Here is a 22403-nt window from a genome sequence, read left to right as displayed (position 1 = left end):
CCCCCGTCTCACCAGTAAGGTATTTTATTTACATCTTTACGAGATCACGTATCGGATCCCATAAGAAATCACGACTTGTTGATGAGACAAGGAGTAATGGTAATTCATCCGAAATACTCTTTTCCGTATACCCACTGTCCAGGATGCAGTCTTCGCATAGATATATAGAGATAGAAAAGTCTGTCTCTGGAACAGATGCATTCTTACTCATTGCAGGTAGTACACATCCGGCTGGACCAACTCTGGAAAGGATTCTAGTCCAAGAGTCTTCTTCTCGTTAACGCGCGTAGATGCGGACTGTCCTTCCTCTAGGTAAGAGCTGTCCATGTGGGTAGGAAGCGGGTCAGCGGGTGGGTAGGGCGAGGGTAGCAAGACGAAATGGAAGTATATATCAAGAAGTAGGGAAACTTTTCGAATCTCCAGGGCAAGGGTAAGAGGTATACACGTCAGTGTACATCTCATATTTCTTATTCCCTGGGGAAGAAGGACGAGAAAGACGATGGTTCTTCCGTCTAGGATGTGCTGGATGGGTATTCTAGTTCCTTGGCTAAGGAAAGATAAAGTTCTAGGATAGTTCCAGTATGCTGATACGGAGGGCTCTACCAGCGCAGGTGCATGACCTATACCGTGAACTCGCTTAACTTTTAAACTAAATAAACTACAGTTTGAAGCCTTGGACGACGTAGATGTCGACGTCCGGGTCGTCGTTGTCTTTCCCAAGAGGGGAGGCAGGCACTTGCTGTATCCTCTTTAATAATCCTCGCTTCTGCGAAGGGTGAGCGCCGATCGCGGAGCAAGTCAGGTACCCATGTATTATTTTGAAAATTCACCAGTCCTTATACTCTGGCAATTGTCTCGTTTCGAAGCGATTCGACTGTACGGAATTACGGGGGGTCTATTACTGTTCTCTGGCGAAATTAGATTTTCGATGTCATGCTAAAAGGCTTTTTACGAGAGCTACGCGTCCTTCTCCGTCGTACAAATTGGTCGAGTCTAACGAGCGACGGTGCTTCGTGGTTTACGATTACGAGAAAAAGTCGCCTCACTACATGAACTTACGGGGCATACGCTATTCAAATTTTATTTTATTCTCTGGCTCTGGAAAATGTTAGGATCACCTCTCTCTCTCTCTCTCTCTCTCTCTCTCTCTCTCTCTCTCTCTCTCTCTCTCTCCCCCTCCCTCCCTCCCACGCTCTTTCACTATATCATTCTCTGCTTTTGTCTTTGTTTCTCTCTCACACATTTATTTTTATCAACTACGTTTGCAGCTTTCTATTTGTTTATATCATATATTATACTTGTTTTTTTTTACATTGACCCTTAGGGTAACAGTCTCTGTTAACGAATACAATGGAATGTACTCCGCTCAAATCCTACAGTTCAGTATTACTTTCCATGGATACATATTTCTTCGGTCTTTCATGTTTCTGGCTTTTCAATTACCGAAATGCGGTAGACTAGCTTTTTCATCTTCTTTTACTTTTTTTTTTCATTTTATCTCAAATAAACTCGGTTAAAAGAGACTAATAATTATATAACATATAAATACAATTAGTATATATGTATATTTATTAATAACAGGCCTACGTCACAAGCCATCTTTCTTCGTCTCATTTTAATTTACATTGCCTAGAGCATAGAAAGCTTCTTATAGACCCGTAGGCATTCTCGAAGAGAAAGGGAGCAAAAGAAAGATAGATGAAAGAAGAGGAAAAATTCAAATATCCAGAACACGAGCCTTTAATCCGACCTATCAGATGGCGGTCAAAGGTAAAGAATCGCGCAAAAGCTTGTCCGGGGGTAAATTCGGCTTTAAAGTTCGAAGCGAGGGTGGTTTCGTCGCATCGCCGATATCCATAGAAGATTCGATTCATTTAAGACTGGCTCAAGGGGGTCAAAAAGACTGTATGTGTGTACACATAGTATGTATATACCTGTACAAGAATGTAACGGGGGGTGAACTGGTCTTTAAAAGAGAATACGTTCAGGATAAACGGGCGGATATCGTGTATAACGGGCTTTCGGAAGGGTAGTGGTAGTGAGTCAAGAGAATGAGAATGAGACGTTAAGGTTGGAGTTTGCAGAGTATAAAGAAATTCTTTGGTGTTTTTTTGATGGCTGTCCACGCCACCCTCTATTTCACTATGAAGAAAAGCCCAACCCCTCCATCCATTCCAGTACGAATTTTATTAAATAAATATGTAGCTTCCGCGTTGTCTGGCTTGCTTGCTGGCTAATAGAAAATAAAAGAAGATTCCGCGCTTTGACTAGCTTTATTGCAAAGAAAGCATTGCAATTTTTACCTTTGAACCGAAGAAAATGAAGCAGACGGCATTTGTGCTTTTCAACAATGTAAACAATTATAACAGAAAAATGTACACAATGTACAGTGCAACGTGATAATGCTTTTGTAATTGATTATATTCGATTTTGTATGAAGAGTTAAGAAAAGGTTGTTCTTTTTTTTAATATTCACCTACTACACCATTTTTTTATTATTTGAAGAAGCTAGGTATATTATAAGCTTGCCGAACCAGTTGAGTCGTACGATTTTATCTTTCAATATGGTCTCTTATCCAAAACCCTCGTCTAACCGTGGTACAATAGCCAGCTACTGAAATTACTCGAATTCATGTTAAAATCGAAGCAGTCAGCCACAAATGAGCGAGCGAGAGTTTGTTTTTACGGAATTGCCGTCAAATTACTCGATTCCGCAAACGTGGAATGGAGGTCGAAATAACATTTGCTTACCTTTGACCTCGTCCCTGTACACCCTCTCATTCAAATGGCAATACCGCTTTTCTGTTCTTCATAGATTTATTTTTTTTTACCATAGGCCATACCAATCAAATGAAAACTTAATGAAAATTGTACATGTCCTCTAGGAAGGATGAAGCCAAATGATACGCATATTTAATTATATGCATTGAATCGTAAAGTTTCCGTGTGAATTCGAGTGTGTCGATATACATAGTCAGGAATGAAATTACGCAATCCTTGGAAAATGGTTTCACGGAAGACCTATCGTTTCTATATGTATCATTGTTCGGACGGACGTTCATAGCCTAGTGTTCACGGCAGTCGGATATCGCTGGAATGTCTCCGTTTCATTTAGCAGGAAATATTTCGCGGTCGAGCATAAAGCGCAAGAGACGCTCAGTCGCAAAGTTTTATTGCATTTATTGCGAAACGAACTTCCCAACGATCGAGGCAAAGAGTTAGTAGTAACGGTGAAAAGAGAAATGGAGCTAGAGAGAGAGAGAGAGAGAGAGAGAGAGAGAGAGAGCTGAGTGAGTGAACGGTATCTGCAGAATGGGGATGGAATCAGTAGTAACGGATACGGAGTGAAAGAGGGTTGAAAAAGGGATGGATGACGAAGAGATACAGAGTAGGGTGAAAAGAGGTAAAACCAGAGCGAAATCCAAGCACCGATAGGACAACTTTTGGCAGTGTCATTGTTGAAATTTTTATTGTGTCCAGTGGAGTTTTCTAACAAATTGGTCGGGACGAAGTAGCGTCCAGGACTGTCGTTAAATGAAAACGGCTTTTGGAATCCATTCATTTTTCTCACTGAGGTCGAGTATTTCCACAAAGTTGCCAAACCGTGCTGTTCGATTTACTCCAAAATATATATAGTGATTTTTTTTTGTAAATATCAAAGTTTTCTAGCCATAAGGGCTGATGTCGGTGGCAAGATGCTCACCAAGGGGTTGAACGTCATATTCACCCTAAAGTTGTGCGCCTTATTATATCTGGAAATAGACGACTAGTTTCAAAATGTAGTCGTCAGAGTGCGCTCTGGGTTAAGAAACTTTTTTCCACGAAGATATTAAACTCAGGGGGGACTGCCGGCTCGTTGCAAATAGGGGTAGCGTGGGTGAAAATTGAAACGTTCCTATCGCTTGGGCACTGTGTACAGTATAGCTCAGATTGGCTGTTATGTTACGGACGAGCATTCTCTCCCTCTCTTCACTCTCTGCCTCTTGAATATTGGGGAATGAGTATTTTGTCGGTACTCCACTACCGTAGGACCGGGGTAGAAGCCGGGGAGGTAACTTCAGCCCTATCTCGGTTCGCCACTCCTTCCGCCCTAGATAGACCATCCTCCTCCCCAGAGGTTTCCCGCTTAAAAAAGCTCAGAATATTGACAGTTCTTCAAGGAGAGTAACGACCAATAAGATTCTGCATAGGACTCTGGTCATTTCTTTGCGAGGGTAAATTTCCCTCTCGTTGAATCACTCTATTTCACTTTTAAGTACAACCCTTAGTCGTTTCTTCGTGATGCATTGCAAAAGCGGCCCTATTTATTTGCTATAATTATTTAATGCGAAAACAATAACATCAGTAGGTTTATAGTACAGTAACTTACCTTTGCTAATTTTACCATCCCCTAAAACCTCCATTAATTTTACCATCGAAAACCAACCCCTGAAACCTCATGGTACCGTACCGTACTATACCGTCATACCACTAACGCCATAACCCAGCAATACTATCCCATGGCCCCCGTTCATCCCCTCCACAACATTACCTGGTGCCATATATAGTACGTGCTGTGCGCCAGGCTAACCTAACTTATTACTTCCCTTAACTCGTGGCATAAAGCTGGAACCAGGACCGAGCCAGCAACTCGAACGCTGCCACACAGGGAACGTGCATCTATGAATCAGTACCTGGTAGAATACGTGACTGGGCTCTCTCATCCCTTGATCCATTTTCCACATTCATCCCCTACGAGATTCAGGTTCGGGAATGAATTCTCATCTCCCGTTGTATGTGAAATGAGGATTCACAGGGTTGTTCGAAAGTCTCTCGATAATTCACTGGCAAACGAATTTTTTGCAAGGGCTTTTAGTTACCCTGTATATTTTTTCTCCCCCGTGTCTCGAGGGTAAAAGAAATTGTACCCTTGAGAAAATGATACCAGGAGTTCATTCTCTTAAAAAAAAAAAAAAAGAAAAAACTGGGAGTGGATGGGAAAAGGAATGTAAAGTAATTCTGGGTCCATTGGAGTGAGCCAGAAGGCAGAAACGACCTGCTAATTCTGTCTGGTTGCATCAGGGATGTCTACCACGTGGTCCAGCCTGAATAATTTATTGCTGCGCGAGGCACGACCCCGCTTTGCGACCCGGTCACTCCAGGATTTCACGTATTTATCTAGCAGTACGTAATTACAAACTCCTGCAAACTCTTGAATCACCGCGTAAGGGACGTTTACCACGTGGACAAAGTTTTTAACTACCCCTCACACAGTGTCAAAATGAAACACATTCGGGTCTCTCTTTAGTAAGAGATCCATGTTATCCTTAACGTGTATCGAAATTTTGTAATCGATTTTCTGCTATGCCGATTGGTGGTCGTTATTGTCATTCGATGTGTGTATAATTGCCGTTTAGCATGTGGTTCCGGTTCCTTTAGAAATATAAAGATATGAGTTATAGTAAGACGATTAAAAAAATAAATTTTTTAATCATTTCTTAATCATTCATGGGATACCGGTTCATCGCGCTTAATGGGTCTCTCTAATAAATCAATATAAACAGGATTTTTTCTTACCGACAGAACTTTTCTTCGAAATGATCGATTCTTCGAGATTCTGTGATGACTTCTCTAAAGCTTGGCTTCTCCAGGACTCGCCCTTATCTCGAGTGTAGATACGTGTTCTCCTAACAGGCAAATTAGCACGTTGGAGAAGTTCCTTAGTAGTTTACCCAACGGGCAAATCAGGTAGCCTCAGTCTGGTTACAGTGTTACGTTATCCCGGTAAGAGGGAAGTTCCCGAGGAGCGATGAAAATTCTACCCAGCAGCTCCTATGACATTACCGTCTAGAATTTATCTGTAGAAAACCTTGATGCACGGGTGTTATTGAATCACGTGAATAACAAAGGAATGAGTAATTGGAATATTATAGCAATTACCGGTGCACTAGTTGTTGCTTTATTTAGATCCTAAGCTTGAAATCTAACTAGATAATATAAGCTTAACGTAGAAGCGAAGTCTCCAAGTCCACAGCAGGATGAGACTCGAGTCGGTTTGGCTTTGAGCGAACCTGAGCTCAACGTTCACTTCAAGCGTTCAACTCCATGAGAAACGTGTCTACCTACGGCCATGTTTGACTTTGGTCTCGGATATCGTTTTGCTGGTTTCTCTGTCTCTTCCTATTGCTGCGCTTCCTTCCTTCCTTACCAGCATCCCTGCTGAATCTGAGGACGCCTGGAAAGTCCACCATACTCAGACTCCACTTCTTAGGCAGGCATATCCTTTAGTGGGTTGAGAAAGTTCTGGTCTAATGGTATGAGCTTGCTCTATCTATTAATTGGCTAATTGGCCTCCAAAGGTCTAGTGACACTCGAGTTTACATCGTGAACTCTCATCTGGAGCACTCGAGTCTTTTAAATTATTTTTTTTCTTCAATTCTCACATTTCGATGATCCTTTATTCTATTATTAGACATGGAGATGTCGGATGTCCCGTTCCATTAGTTTACCAGTTCGTCGATTCGACTGTTCACAAGTTCCTCAGGGGGACTATGTTACGGTTCAAGTCAGGAGACGGTCAGCTTGCAACTCAGCGTAAAATGACATTACCGTCAACCCCTACGGCACGTTAGTGTTTCAAATGTACACATATTGTGCATCGACGTGAACTTCGTGAACTGAACCATAATCTGTTTAGACTAACTTCCGAACGTGCAGTAATCTCGCCAGAGATTAATCACGGAGAATTCCTTGTGGTTTTGAAAGATTTCCTTGACACCCTGATACGCTGAAACTTTAGGGCTAGCAGAAAAAAAATGGTCACACAAAAAAGATTATATTATATTAACAGTCTCGGCTACTTACGGGTTAATTGTGTACGTATATTTTTAAAAACATTAATCCAACAGCGAAGGCACGAAAATCCTTCTGCGATCGTTACGCAGCATCCCTCACGACTAACGTTTAATATTTCGTTTACGAGCGGACACGATTCCATTAGGAAAGTTTCGAAACTCAGTCTGGGCAAGAGGGAGAACCTCTTCGTTAACACCTTCTGTATTATTCATTCGATTACTTTACCACAAGCGATAGATGCTCTCCGGCCTTATTTCTGGCGAAAGGCAAAATACCTGGTAAATGGTAGTTAGTAAAATATTCTGAGTGATAATGGAGAGCGTATACCAAGAATAAAGCTATAATTATTTAATATTTATTTGGTAATTATATCAACCGTTCATAGAAGTGTCAGTTCCGTCAGAAATTTATTAAGCATTTATTCAGTTGAATGTAGAGTGTAAGGTGTATAAGGGTGAAGCAGCTAATAATAATATTTCCGAGTATCGAGGTCAGAACTGAATAATCAATGTAAATTGAGTGAGTCTCACCTCCATCCTCCTCCCCTTTGACTCTCAAGCCATCGAGTTGTCCATCAAAATGAACGGACCTAATTCCGGCTCGACTAAAAAGTCCTGCAGAGTAATTTTTTAGGCACCCTACGTATGGAACGGGGTGGTCCAAGTTTGCCAAAGTTACACGGCAATTTTCGCTAACAGCCAGGCTGACGGTATCGCCGTCGAATAATTAATGCGAATCGAAGATCGCATTGAAATCGAATTGGAATTTTTTCTGGAGGCTGAAAAGATTATGTGTAAATGATTGAAAGGCTCGTAAGTGCTGCCTCTGCAGGATTGTCTTATTATTTTTCCTCCTAGCGTAAATTGTGTATATGGATTCATAATTAATACTTACTCAGACTGTAGATCATGGAACTGCGAAATTATTTATATACCATTATAGAGTGTACACACAATTATCAGAAAATTATAAGCGTTTAGCAGATGGCCATAATGAATTTCAATGATGCGTCCGAGCGAATCATCGACACTCCGGTAGCAATGTTGAATCTCTATCGTCATAAAATATTGGCGAACATCGAGCAGCGAATTTAATTCCCTGGCTGAAACTCGAAAATGTACGTGCGCCGAGATAAATCTTCCTGTCGATAGCTCACCAGTCGGATTAGAGTCTACATTTACGCCTCTGCCACCGCTTCCTCCTCTAGTCCCATCCAGTCGCCCAACCAGCCAGCCATCCAGTAACCCAGGGACACCCTCCGAATGAACCTTGGAAAGTTCGTCTCATAAATGTGCCATGGCTTGTTATAAATTCAACCCTCATCAGTCGCCATATACTATAATCTACAGTGTGAGTACGATACGAAGGCATAGGAGCGTCTAGACGCCAACGCTCGACGTCGATGCTCGAAGCCCATGCTCGACACGGGACGTCTATACCAGAAGCATTCACTTTGCATGTAGAGTCGTGTGATGCAAGAAAGCCGGATTGATTTTGAATCTGAATAAATTCTCGTTTTTCTAATTAAAAATAACGACACGAGTGGCTCCCTCTGTCAATTTTCTATCTTATACTATTTTTCATTTTTTTCTCTGCGCCTCTAACTAGAACAACTGTGTAGTACGAGATGCTCTGGTTTTTCCAGTGTTGAAGGACACTATCGATTATACGTTATTTTATTGTACGAGTTCCTGGATATGGGTAACGGGTGACTCCCTTCCACCCCATCATATAGCCCCGTAGTGAGGTGTCAGTACGCGAGAGAAAAACGTATGTGAATGGGAGGTGGTCAAGCTCTTGGTTGGCGAGAAGAAATTTATTTTCTCGTAAAAGCTTATGTCCGCCGAGCGTGTAAACTACCCTTGAGCCTCTATGCCTGTCGCCTCTCGAGAGCCGAGAAAGCTTTTGACTCGCCTGTGACTTTCGGCCTCACGTGATTGATACTACCCAGGCAAGTTCAATGGACCCTCTGACGCCGTGGACGTCTCAGGCGCCGCGACGCCCGACGACACTCGCATCGTCTCCGCTACAGAAATCGACGCTCTACCCTTCATCCAAGAGCCAAGAGAAATGTATCGTCAGGTTGCTAGTCACCTTGACTATACGTTTCAACGTAGACTCGACCCTCAAAGCCCTAAGTGGGTTACCCCTAACTTTTCCCAAAGGGAGTGTACCCTCAAAAACCTACAAGGAGCAAAGTGTGCCATTCTCTGTGTGGAAAATCCTCCATCCGAGTTTTACCAGCTCTCTCACAGAGTGGCGTGTAGCCGGTCACTCCGTAAGGTGGAAGTAGCCCCTTCGATGAAGGGATGGAGAGCCCACGTGAAAATTTGATTCTGAGAAAAGGTTCGCTTCGGCAATGATACCGGGTGTCTTGTATTCTCGCATTGTTCCCAGTCTATCTGCCGGCTCTCAAGAGGTACGAGAACGAATAAAGTCACGGTACCCTCGTTTCACCCCCTTTTTTCCTTTTTTCTCTTCTCCCATGGAACGTGGCTCCTCTAGCATCCGAGCAACTTCAGTACGAGTCGCAGTCCTTGCATGGTACCGGATCCTCTGTAAGGCACAAACGCGAGAATTGTTCCGCGAGAAGTTCCCCGGCTCCGAGGGTGGTTTAGTACTTGGCGAGTCGTAATGCACGAGGTACGCTAATAAAATGCACAGCGAGCGTGAGGACGTAGACACGATCTAAAATACATAGGCAGCTAGAGGCCAGAGTACGACGTAGTTACGTCCCTTCCTGTGTACCAACCTTCATCCTGCACCTACCGACCTACGTGCTGTCGGTACATCCTATACCACATACGAGTTACTATACATTTAAGAACCGAGAATTCCGTGGAATCCAACTGGTGCGGTTTTCTATAGAAAATGCCAAGCTGCACTTTTCACGGTTGGCTCATGTATACCTTGTGTATATAGGTATACATGGACCTTATATATCGCATACGTGTGTAACCATTCGACGGGAAAATGTCAGCGGTATCGTGAGACCAGCAAAAGCCAATAGACGGGGCGGACAGGTATCTGCGATATCTGCTTATAGATACTCTCCTACTCTCGCACTCTTTATCTCTTTATCTCTTTTCACCAGTATCGGATATTTCTTCGTGAAACGAAGTCCAGGTGAACACGTTGGTGAAATTGTAGAAGGTCAATCCTGGAAACGGGTATTCCAATGGGATGATCGTATACGAATCGTTTTGGGCTATATCGGACTTTACAGAAGAATCATCCCGACTCGTTGGTCTATGTCTATTTGATGCGAGAGTTCAAATATCGTGATGAAATTTCAGGAGGCAATAAACGGTGCGAGGAGGGTTTGAGTGTGGTACGTCGCGATATAAGGGGTTACTGTCCTTTAAGGCCAGCCACAAATTTAACCGCAACTGGCATAATGCGTTCTCATGCATGAAATATAAATTTCATGCTGAAATAAAATAAGGTCATATTGGGTAAGGGAAGGTAATAGCTTAAAGCCTGGTAAGGTGAGGTAAGGTAAGAGAAGAACGAAATATTGAGTTTACCAGGGAAGGTGCCCAGCTCGTATCTAACCTCTAGGGGTTGAGCCGGTAACGCGATCAAAGCAGCTCTTTTCCGCTCTCTAAACCGATTTCTCTTGCGACATTGAATACCGCCACGCGTCCATCCTTGTATTATCCGTCAATTCGATACTTTTCACTTTTCACCTCTAGCCTATTTTTTTCATGACTTTGAAAAAATTTCGAATTACTCAAGTTAATCCGTTAAATAATTCAGCATGGCGTTAAAATTTAAGGATTATTCGAAATTCCCTTTGGTAAACTTAATTACGGAAAATTTTTCAAAATTATCGCCGGAAGTCGCCGGCGAAAACTGATCCTAGAGTTGTAATGTTTGTCACGGTCTAGCATATCTGATATCCAAGCCTGTATAGTCAGACGCTGTAACTATAATTTTCAACGCTTAATGTACAAGGCGAGTTTTCATGTAGTCGTTCCTACAACTTTCAGTCTGGCGGCAACCTGGGGTAGAAACAATCTGAAAACCCCCAACGGAATTTCTCCAAGTGATTCTGGTAAGCAGCCAAAGTGAGAGTGTAATGGAGCTCATGACACTCTATACGGCTGCAAAGGGGGTAGAGGAAGCATTTGGCTGGCAACTGGGCTAATACTGGATTACGTCAGGGAGTGCATGGCAAACTAGTATTTTTAATCGCATTGAATCAGAATGTAACCTGACAATGATTTCCATGGCGCGTGCGACAGGCATTAATGAAATTTCATTTATTATAATTAAATGAATGTACAGCGTTGCCCCCGAGCGTATTGTCGTTTCTCGTTAAAACGCCGATTCTCGTCAAATCGATAGGCGTTACGCCTAAATATTCATTTTCCAAAATTATTACCCACGCCGACACGTTATTACGCTGCGGCCACCGTAACCGCCACGCATATATCCGAAGCTTGGAAGCACGGTTGCGCATTGGCGATTTTAACGATTCGCCAAATCGCAAATATTAGCCATCGCACACCATTTACGCGCGACTATACAGGATGATCTCTGTATTAACGTTAGTCAGTTTAACCCAAATAATAATTATCAGCCGTTTTGACTTTTCAATTATACCACTCGATATTCACTTCGTTAATTAAAATTCCTGTGTATACAAGTGGAAAAGTAAAAAAAAACAGATTGTGTCGGTTATTCGGTTTTTTTTTTGATTTCATAAAAAGTTACTTTACATTCTTTATTCTTTTTCTTTTTACATAAAAATTGTACGATCAGCCAATAATTGTCCTTTGACAATTCAGAAATACCAATAGCATCTCAACAGGTCTTCCCCTCTTCTGGTGTCTCAGTATATAGCCAACCTCCGTTTGATCTGTAGATTGAATCATACAGCCAATAACCGAGCACCCGCAGTGTCCAGTAATTCCACCGGGAAATATCAACCCCTAAGTACTAAAAGCCAGTTGGATTTTGACTTCTTTCAACTTCTTCGACCACGGGTATCAGCCCCCCCCCACCCCTTACCACACACACACAATTACCCGAAAACGTAAAGTCGAGGAAGATGAACGACGTTGATGTGCACGTAGGGGTGGCACACCGTTAACAAAGACCCAACTCCTTTCTAAGAGCCCCTTACTAACAAACACGGAGGCTCGCTCAGTCCCTCCTTCGTAGCTGCCAAACCACCCTCTCCGGCCCTGGAAAGATAGGAAGCGAGAAGAAGAAATAAAAAGTCATAGTACGCTGAGCTAAGACTACAAGAAGAAACATTGGTGCGGTTTTTGCAAAAGCATAGAAATCCCATAAAGCTCTAGATGGCTGTGAGTTAGGGAACCCATAGAGGGTGCAGTAAGGCTTAACAGTCCTATTCTAATCCCGACATTTTTCACGGAAATTACTCGAGCAATTTTCTTCAGGGAAAATAAAGGGGTGGCCTATATACCATTCCAACATGGTCCCCCACTCATTCTTAATCACTCGCACGCCCTCTAATTCTACCCCATCTCCACCTATGACGAATGACTCTATTAGCGGCAATTCCAGTTAAACTATGTTTGGCTCGTGGCCCCAACACACCCACCTCAGCCACCATCCGGCGACCTACACAAGGACCACAAAGTTGTGGTCCTGGCCTAACCATCTGATAATCCCGAGGAGCTCATCCGTCACGTTCCTGCCTGGTTTTTGAACAACACCCTGTCTTTCCTCAAATAAAAATCAATCTCCCTATATCAATAAATGAAGATATGACATGCTTATCAAAAAATCAATTTCTTAATAATGACCCCTGTCGGTTAGGGAATTTCAATCAGGAGGTAAAGAATTCACGCAAAAAAGCCTCTATGAACAGTTACGTCTTTCATTGTTGTACAGGTAATACTGATCTCTTATCAGTCTCAGTGTTATATACAATACAAGCGTTATCAACGTAAGTACACGTGTTCATAGATGCTCGTGGAGGCTTCGCAAGTGGCACTAATCTGTTGGCTCGTGTCTCGGTTTGTTCCCAGTGGGAATCGAAGCCTGCTACCTTTGAAATATTTAGTAGACAGACCTCGACTACCAATGGAGCTCCGAGTAGTTTGGGGACTTTGTGGTCTGTCCGTTCTGGCTTCGAGTCTCTCCCGACTGTCGCCGTTTCTACAGTAAAGATACATGTAGATACGGCCTACAGTAGATACGCCATGAGAATTCTTTCGAAATAATCCCAGCTTGGAAACTCGAGTGGGATACACTTTTCATACCCATTGAGAGAGATATCGGGGTTGACATTTTGTATTAACGTGTTTTCAGATACACACTATGTATCTTTCAATATGGCGTATGTCATGTGTATTAATATTCGTGAATGGTACCAATCTGATATTACGTGTAAATAAATAATATACGCAAAGAGACTTTTCAACTCTATACATTTTAATACGTATTTCAAAAAGACCTTCTCTTTAGTATATATACTACGTTCGTCATTTCCAGTCAAAGGCATCGACTAGGTAATTAACGTGGTACCACGTGTATTTCTCGCTGCCACTATACGAAGAATGGAAAGGAAGCTTAAGTAATCGAGCGGAGTGGCCTCGGATTGAGTTGGTGCCGGTAATTTAGTTGGCTTCAACTGCCAAGCCGCAACGGCAACGGCAACTTAATTGGTTCCGGTCGACGCCCGATGCTTCGAGAAGTTAGCGCAAATAGATAGATAGAAATTTTCTTGGCTGAAACGAAACTTGACGATTTTCAAATATATTCTCTCTCGACGTTGCGATACCTCCGTCTCTCTCGCTGTCTCTCCCAGTTGATTCATTTGCTAAGAGACAAGCAAACAGATAGACAGCTACGAAGCGAGTAAGGAATACAAGATAGTTTATCTTCGTTGGTTTTCTTTTCTTTTGAAACTATTCAAGAGACGTGAAAAGTAAATCAGTGAAAGTCAATACCAATACTGAAAATATTTTTTATTTTAATTCTTCCCAAAATATAATTTCATAAGGTAACGCGTATAGAATTTATTGAAATTTTTTTTTAAATGCTAAGTGATAAAAGTTTGGAAGAGGCTAAGCACATGGACCATTCCTCAAAAATTGATATTGAGAATTGTATAAGTATTCGAAAAGCCTCTGGATTAAAAGCTTTTGTGAAATACAAGCCACCTAACAGGGACTAGCCAATACTTTCTCTCTCTCTCTCTCTCTCTCTCTCTTTGCAGTCATCCGTGTTGGTTTATTTTCAAACTTTTAATTTCGTGACGAAGCTTTTATAGCCGCGCAGCATAATTAGCTAGGCAAGAGCCCGGCGTCATTGAATATTTTAGCCCGTGTGCCCCTTGCCGAAAAAAAAGGAAGAGGCCTTTAAAAAATAAAAACAAGTACCTACCATCCATGCGCAACTTAGTCAAGGTGAATATACAAACAGGTATATATATATTTATATATATATATATATAGAGAGAGAGAGAGAGAGAGAAGGAAAGTAAATGAGAACGAGAGAGCTTCTGGCTATGGCCAGGGATTAGGAGGAAAGTTATGCCGGGCATTTTGTGGGCAGCTTTGCATAAGTTTTCCATCGCGCTCGCAGCCCGCGTTAACTAGCTACTATTTCGTAACCTGCCACCCCGCTGGATTAACACTGATTACTCCCCGCTAATTTGCAAATACTTTTCGCGCGTCGAAAAGCTCACTTCTAAATTGTCTGTCTCCCCTGTCCCCCCCATCGCTAACCAATTTTATAATTTGTGGATCTTTGTGCTTTCACAGAATGCCACGTGGACAGAGCAACTGGTCGGACGATGCTGGTAATTCAAACAGTATACCAAGGCAGAGTACTCCACATCAGAATCCTGGACCATCCTCCAGGAGCAATCCACCCAACAACGAATCGCCTTCCTGCAACGGGTTCAGGTTAGGAGTTTACGGCTGGCGGAAAAGATGCCTCTACTCCCTCGTCCTGGGACTCATGGTCATGGTCATTCTTAATCTCGCCCTTACGCTCTGGCTCCTCAAGGTCATGGAGTTCAGTTCGGTAAGACTTACCTTCAGATTGAGTACACGAATCAAACCCAACCAAACCTCATTAGACCTTGGCTTCCGCCACAAAGTCCCGTACTACATTTGTCTCTTTATTTATCTCGGCGAGAGTGAACCTACTCCGTCCTGAAGTACCTTAATGCCCAGGAGCAGGATTCGCCGAAGCTCGAGATTGAGCTCTCTGGTGCCTCGCGCTTAAATAAATCACGGAAAAGTTGGAACTCATAGAAACGTTATTTTACCAGGCTGGGTAAACTTCCTTCCTGTGCCTCATGGGGCTGAGGTGAGGGAACGAGCAAGCCTCCTGCGACCTGAGTCCGTGTCATTTTCGCGAGACGTTTTAGAGATTACGTCAGGTGGGCTACAGGGAATGGGGGATTGGGTGGAGGCAGAGGGGAGAGAAACGCCCCTAAAAGATTTTCTGGGAGAGCACAGCGAGTGAGAAAATTCTTGGCCGCGGAGGGAAAAACTTATTTTCCCGAGTGAGTCACCCCTCGGACTTCTGGCTAGATTCCACGTTTAACAAGTTATTTCCGGTACTTTTGGTACTGGTGGCCCGAGTCAAAAGATCATGAGCTACACTGATATTGCCTCTTAGTACTGAGAGGTTGCTAATGCTTCCTAGTGTGGGATAGGAATGTCATTTTTTCTCCTCCTCCCTCCCACCCATCCCCCTCTCGTTACATTCTTTCTTCATTCAGTCATTTCTCTGGGATTCCTCCTTCTGTGCTCTGTTTTCAAGAGTCCTCTTATAGGAGTTTTCAAGCTCGGCTTATTCCATGCCGAAGAACACTTTGATGTGAAAATACGGACAGCCCTTCCGCAACCGTTGACGAGTGTCTTGAGTGAGTTGCACGACTAGACATACGCGTCCTCCTTAATACCAAACGCGCAGTGTCTTCCGGTTGATCGGGACGAAATATTAATGGTAATTTGCCTAAGTGGTAGATTCAATTATCGGTAACGTTACGCCATGATAATTCGATTGCTTTCCGATTAGCTGCTGATAAGGGTGCGGATCTCGTAGCTTACGGTAAACGCGCCGCTAGGTGAAAACGCTTTGTAACTTTTGGACAGCCATTAAAGTCGACTTCTGTCTTGCGGCTTAAAATTAGTTTCGCGAGAGTTCAGTTCAGCGATCCTACCCCCTTCGCCAGTCTCTACACCCCCGTTTTCTCACCTTACCCCAAACATTACTTCTTGGAGGGATGGGGGTGTGCTAATTTAAGGTGGAACAAATGCTTATTACAATTCACTCATAATTCCCGGGATCGCTACCAAAGTCTTTTCCTTTCTTTACACAATTCACTTTCTACGTGTTTACATCAATTTTTCGGGGTCCTCGTTTTTACTCGATGATGAAAGCATACGTATCAAAATCAAAATTTTTAAATAAGTTCGACCCTCGTACAAATTGAAAAATCTTTTACGTAACTACACAAATATATATGTATACCTGTCTGATACGAGACGGCATAAAATCGTGCCGGGATATATTTGGCTGGCCATTATCCAGTTTACCTACTGAGATTCACCCGATCTTTCGCGATGATCCTACGATGGGGTCTAAATTCGATGGAAATTGAGTATCAATCTGTAAGCGAGAAGTCTGGTGTGACTCGGATGGAAGAAAATATCCCGTGGGAAATGACGGACTTCTATTCTTATTTTACCTCATTCCTCAGTCTCTCGCTACGTTTCTCAGAACCCTCCCGTTTACTTGAGTAAATACCATATTGTTTCAACCCAGTATCACCTATTACGATCGTATACAACACATCATGATACGCTGTTGTCGTTTATCACTCTTTTAAAAAAAATGAAATTAGGTATCCAAAAATTTGTCTCAAACTTAAAAACGACCATTAAAATATACCGAGGAGAAGTGTCTTGGACGTTAAAAAAAAAGTTGCGTCAAGTCGACGACAGAGTGTTAAGGGATGAAATTAATTGAGGGGATCTTAAAACGAGGACCTTGTAATATCAATTAACAATGCCGTTTTCGAATTCTCTGCCAGTCTTCGAGGTTATCTCTTCTCGCGCTCTCCGACTTTAACAGGTTCTCCCTTTGAACACCTCCACGGCCGTCCTCTTCCACCCTTGATCCTCACTCACGCCTGTTTGCCGGGAATTGAATTTCTGCCGGTCTTCCGGGACTGATTCCTACGGGGAGTCTAATTAGGCCGCCGATCGAGAACCACTCCAATCGATCCCTTCTACGAATCAAAACTTGCACTCTCGACCCTGGTGAGCACCCTATTCCTCCTACTAGCAACGGCACCTGGTGAGCACCCTTGATGATAAAAAAATTTGTTAAAGTTCATATCATCCGACCACCAGATTCTAATATTTCAACAAAACCCATACGTGTCACGCGTATAACCCATGTAGATTACCTCCCATATCTTACATATCCCATTATGCATTGACGCCTCGAATGACTTCTAAAAGCGTGTAAAGAAAATCCATAGGTACTTAAGAGACGCTTTGGTTATAAGGAAATAACCCGAAGCGTTACGGTGGACAGCATGGTATATTGGCACTAACGGCTTACACGTATGTTCATAGGGAACGGATACCCGGGTTACCTAATACCGTGCACCATCCGGATCCACATAACTACCCTCTGCTAGAGGGTGCATCCTCCATCCAGCACACTATCTATAGATTATCCAGCCTATATTGCCAGTACTAAAGCATATCCATTATAGAGCACAGCGTTGCAGTCCAATATAGTAGAAACGGAAGCATGAATTTTAAGTGGACACAGGGTACAACCCTACTCCTCATCTGGAAACAGAGGATAATCCTAGTCAGATATATGAAACACTAGGTTATGTGGGGTTGAGCCAATATAAAGTCACTACTAATATTGAGCGGTATTACACTCGTATAAAACTTATATTTCCCTGTAGATTAACATTAATAAATAATTATTGGTTACGAAAATGATATATTTATCAAATTCAGATTTTTTTCAGTCAAAGGATTACAGGATAAAAATTTCATAATGAAACATTATTTTATGAGGGCGCGTTCAATTTTGGGAGGTAACTGCATATGTACATATATGGGAGATGATAAGATACTTGAGGGATGTGTGGAATAGAGGTGTTTGTAAACCTTGGATAAACGTACAACTGATTTTTTCGTAATGGCCTTTGGTGTCTGGATACAGAAATTAATTAGATGACCAGGAGTATAATAAATTATTATATTAAAGGTTCTTAGGCAGTGGATGGTAAATGACGACGAAACGAGGAGAATTTCATGGCAAGAGGCTGCGCGGGTGATGGATGATAAGGGGTATGAACTCCAGTACAAGAAGCTGAGAGGGACAGAGGGTAAACGGAATATCATAAAAGAAGTGCAGGAGAAGGTACATTAATGATGCCCGCAAGGCTTCTCGTCTCAAAGACCTTCAGTCGTTTATATATACATATATATATATAAAAATATTGTACAGATAATAAATAATTCTTCAAATAATCGAGAGCGCTCCCATCCCTCAAATCTTTAACTTTTTATCAGTTGGCTATATTCTTTATTTTACCCACATTACAAAAATGAACTGATAACCTTATTTTTAAAAATTGCTTTTCTACATACTTATGGATACAAAGAATTTTTCTTACTTTTCGTTTAAAACAATTTTTTAACGTATTTATTTTATTTTATTTTATCACTACACGTACGTGACGTTCGACGAGATTAATTATCGTGCAGCATTAATAGCTGGGCTAATGAACTTCGGTATACGCGTAATTATTATTTCCCGCCGAATGCAGAAATTCGCCGGACTTGTATGCGGTAATAATCCAGCCTCGTATCCGTGCATTATTATCGTATTGCCAAAGTACTTTTATTTTATCAGGAGACTAGGATTAAACCCAGCAGTGTTAACGTGGGTCCTGCACTTTCAAGGGATTTAACTTATACGCACCACGTCATTTCACAGTAATATCATAGACAGGTAATGTAACGAGTTCAAATCATTCAAATTCTACCCACACGATATTTTTCCCCCGAATGAAAATTCATTTACGTCCTATCGGCGTTTAGGCGTCGCGACGCATGATCAGCCCGAAATTCCGGATATCGATAAATACATCGGAATAAATCGAAAAGCTGCATAGTCTCGGTAAATTTATTGGTTACGGATTCACTCATTGAAAAAGGTCAAAATAATAATGCGAAAAGGAAAATAGGGGATGAAAAAAAAATTATTCAAGCCAACTGCTCAAACTGTCGTTGATCGCTGTGTGAAATCGTAATTTAACCCATTTAAATAATGAGATTCATATATTGATGTATAATCAACCAACATCACCCTACTGATCCTTATACATGTGTGTATATATTTTTCCATTATTGAAATTTCATCAACTACCTGTCAAATATAATTTATTATCATTAATCCTATAGTCTTTGAAACAAAATTTTAACGTACTACCCAAGACAAAGTTTCAATTTACAAGGGCGCTATTATATACCTTAAAAATGTTGTCAAAGTGAAAAAACTGTATTTGTCGTCTAGTCTAATACTTAATATACAGAAGGCAGTGGAAGCTAACCGTAGCTGCAATTCTAGGAGCAAGTCCATTAACTTTATGGCAACGTTAAGTAGAAGGAAGAGAGGATATAATTTTCTAAACGATTTGGCTAATCGAGTGGCCCGATACTAACGTTCAACTATTCCACAATGTATTTACCGATAGCATCCCCACAGTATCATCCCCCTATTACGATTTTCAACGGTTAAAAATGGTGTAAGGGTCGCGAGTAACAGCAAAGAGAAAATACAACCTGGACTTTAACAGTTTCCAGTTTTCCTGGCGTATTACCAGCTTCCAGAAATCCCAACTCTAGGTATAATGTAACTTCATCCATTGCTAGTCTACCAGTGTACTCGTGTGTGGTGGCAATTGCTTCCGATCGAGTGACCAATCATCGGAAACCAATATAGACAACACAACATCTCCCCTAACCCCCCTTTCTCTCTCTCTCTCTCTCTCTCTCTCTCTCTCTCTCTCTCTCTCTCTCTCTCTCTCTCTCTCTCTCTCTCTCTCTCTCTCTCTTTCTCTCCCTTCTCTTGAGATAAAAGCTATCCTATGTACCGCAAAATTTTCTCGAATTCAAAAACACGTATACTCTCGACTACTATTAGCCTCATATACTCTTTCTTAGGACTAAAATATTTCTTTTTACCAGTTATATCTGCATTGTCACTGGTATTACAAAGCTTAGAAACTCTCCGTGTCAGAAAGTCTGAACGAACTTCTCGACGAAAACTTTTCAGACATTCTGTTAGTCGCGTGGGGATGGAAGCTGGGATGGAAGAGGAGGGGAGGAGAGAGTCATAAAATCCTGCGAAATACCCCCATCTCAGGGTCTCTCTCTCTCTCTCCCTCTCCCCCTCTCTCGCTCTTGAAATCCTCTTACTTTACAAATTCAAGATAGTTATTTGTCTTTAATTTTTTCAGGAGGGTATCGGCTCGTTACGGGTAGTACCAGGAGGTGTGGAATTAAGAGGACAGGCCGCAGTCTTGGACGCTCTGGTGGCATCGTCCGTACGATCCCGTAGAGGAAGAAATTTGATTTTGGAATCATGGAGCAATTTCACAGCCTCAGCCAGGGCGCACGATGGTCGTCTTCTGGCCAGATTCACTCTAGGTAATTTAGTAATAAATATTCCTATCGATTATCGATATATTACGATTAATTTTATACGATACTTTTTTTTTATTACAGCTGAAGATAAACTCGACTGCATTTCCAAGGGTTTTCACATAACAGATCCTAGTGGTAATACCCTGTTCTCTGCGGACGAGGATCAGGTTGTCGTAGGGGCGAAGGTGCTGCGCGTAACAGGTGTCGGTGGTGCTGTCTTCCAAGGAAGTGTCCAGACGCCAGTGGTCAGGGCGGAATCTGGTCACGGACTCAAGTAAATAAGATTTGTATATAAAAGAGAAGTGCAGGATAATAATACAAGCATGAGTGATCCTCTAAAAAATATCTCTATCGTCGGCCATTCAATTCTTCCGGGCAAAAATACGACAGTGGGATCGAAGAACTCTCGATCAGAAAATCTTTAAGTCAATCCTCGATTCCTCCTTCTCGAAAAGCCATTCCATATTACAAGGGAGCAAGGCGGAAAAGGAATAGTAGGAAACGGACCGCAGTTATTGATAGCGCGAGCCAATTTACAGACGGATTTACGATTACAATAAAACTTTGCTCGCGCGGAAAATTATATTCATAGGATTGGATTTGCGCCAGATATGAAATATCGCGCGTGAGGAGAAACGGTGTTACTGTAGTAAACGTACTGGGATAGTACTAGTACGAGCAGTACCAGTACCGATATAGCTGTAGTATCGATGGAATAAGGTGCCTATACCGGATAGAATGGATTACTATGACGCAGACAGGTCGAGTTATCGAGGTCAGACCTTTATTTTTAATTTATACAAAACCCTTAAGGAAATTTTATATAAAAAATTTTACATTCCAACTGTACGCGATAACTACGGATTTTTGCATTTCAACGATAATTCACAGCTGCTACCGACTATAATATCGAATAACGCAGACTTAACACTGGAATATATAACATTGTTTTTAATGACTTTTTTTCTTAATTTCAGATTAGAATCCTCAACGAGAGATCTGGAGGTCAGAGCGCCACAGAGGATCGTGATCGAATCCTGGGCAGGTGAGATCACAGCATCCTGTCTGAGGGACATGATGTTGCAGAGCGTCGCAGGCGCCGTGAGAATCGACGCCAAGTCCGTCTTCCTGAAAGGTCTGAGAACCGCCAGTCCAAGACAGAGTCATACTGGCTCTGAGCAGCATTCAAGATCGCATCAATCATCCCATGAGATAACGGTCTATCAGCTGTGCGCATGCGCAAACGGAAAGCTCTTTCTCGCCAGGCCAGAAGGAGTCTGTCAGGCTGACGACAGAAGCGTGTGCTCGTAGTCCAGCGCGACTCGCTGATCTGGAAAGAAGTTCATCGACACGATTCTGATGATATCAGGCTTTCATTCAAAAAAAAAAGAAAAAAGAAAGGGAGAAAAAAGATTTAAAAAAAAAACAAATCGAATCTCATTGTCAGAAATGAGACGCGCCTATCACTTTGTGTACGTAGCCATGTCGCCGACGCTACCAAGCGATGTATATCTTGTATATCAATAAAAAGATGCGATTACCGTTATCCAAGGAAGTAACAATTTATTCAGGACCTTAATGGTGATCCTACCGCTTCGCGAATGTAAATATATTATAAGGGTGAATTGAGAAGAGGGGCCACCGGGTTTCACTGTTAAACTTCTAATTTCACGTTTACATGCTAAGCCGAGCGATCGCTCTCGCCCAAATTACAGCAATCCTGGTAAATCCCAATACTTTCTCCCAGAAAAGTAAAATATCCAAAAAAATGCCAGTTTCCACTTCCGGCAAGAAGTACCCGTGCATGCATTACCGTCTGCCTTTGTATACCAACCCGGACCATAAGGACATACTTGGATTCTCAGTGGACCCACGTGTCCCATT

At 42.1% G+C, this 22403-nt stretch overlaps 1 protein-coding gene across 9 annotated transcripts in view; it reads left to right on the top strand.

Annotated features, from left to right (window-relative positions):
- Nucleotides 1-22063, top strand: part of LOC107266979 (zeta-sarcoglycan) — a 99915-nt gene extending 77852 nt beyond the window's left edge. For all 9 annotated transcript variants that reach the window (XM_025083887.1, XM_025083886.1, XM_015738092.2 and 6 more), the window contains 4 exons: nt 14580-14844; nt 20333-20522; nt 20601-20793; nt 21497-22063. In XM_025083887.1, the coding sequence (XP_024939655.1) occupies nt 14580-14844; nt 20333-20522; nt 20601-20793; nt 21497-21830 (982 nt within the window). In that variant the 3' untranslated portion in view covers nt 21831-22063. The remainder of the gene's footprint in view (nt 1-14579; nt 14845-20332; nt 20523-20600; nt 20794-21496) is intronic.
- Nucleotides 22064-22403: the final 340 nt, after the last annotated feature.

The sequence above is a fragment of the Cephus cinctus genome, unplaced genomic scaffold (assembly GCF_000341935.2).
Source record: "Cephus cinctus unplaced genomic scaffold, Ccin1 Ccin1_scaffold0330, whole genome shotgun sequence".
Taxonomy (NCBI): domain Eukaryota; kingdom Metazoa; phylum Arthropoda; class Insecta; order Hymenoptera; family Cephidae; genus Cephus; species Cephus cinctus.
This window is presented reverse-complemented; position numbering and strand designations above follow the sequence as displayed.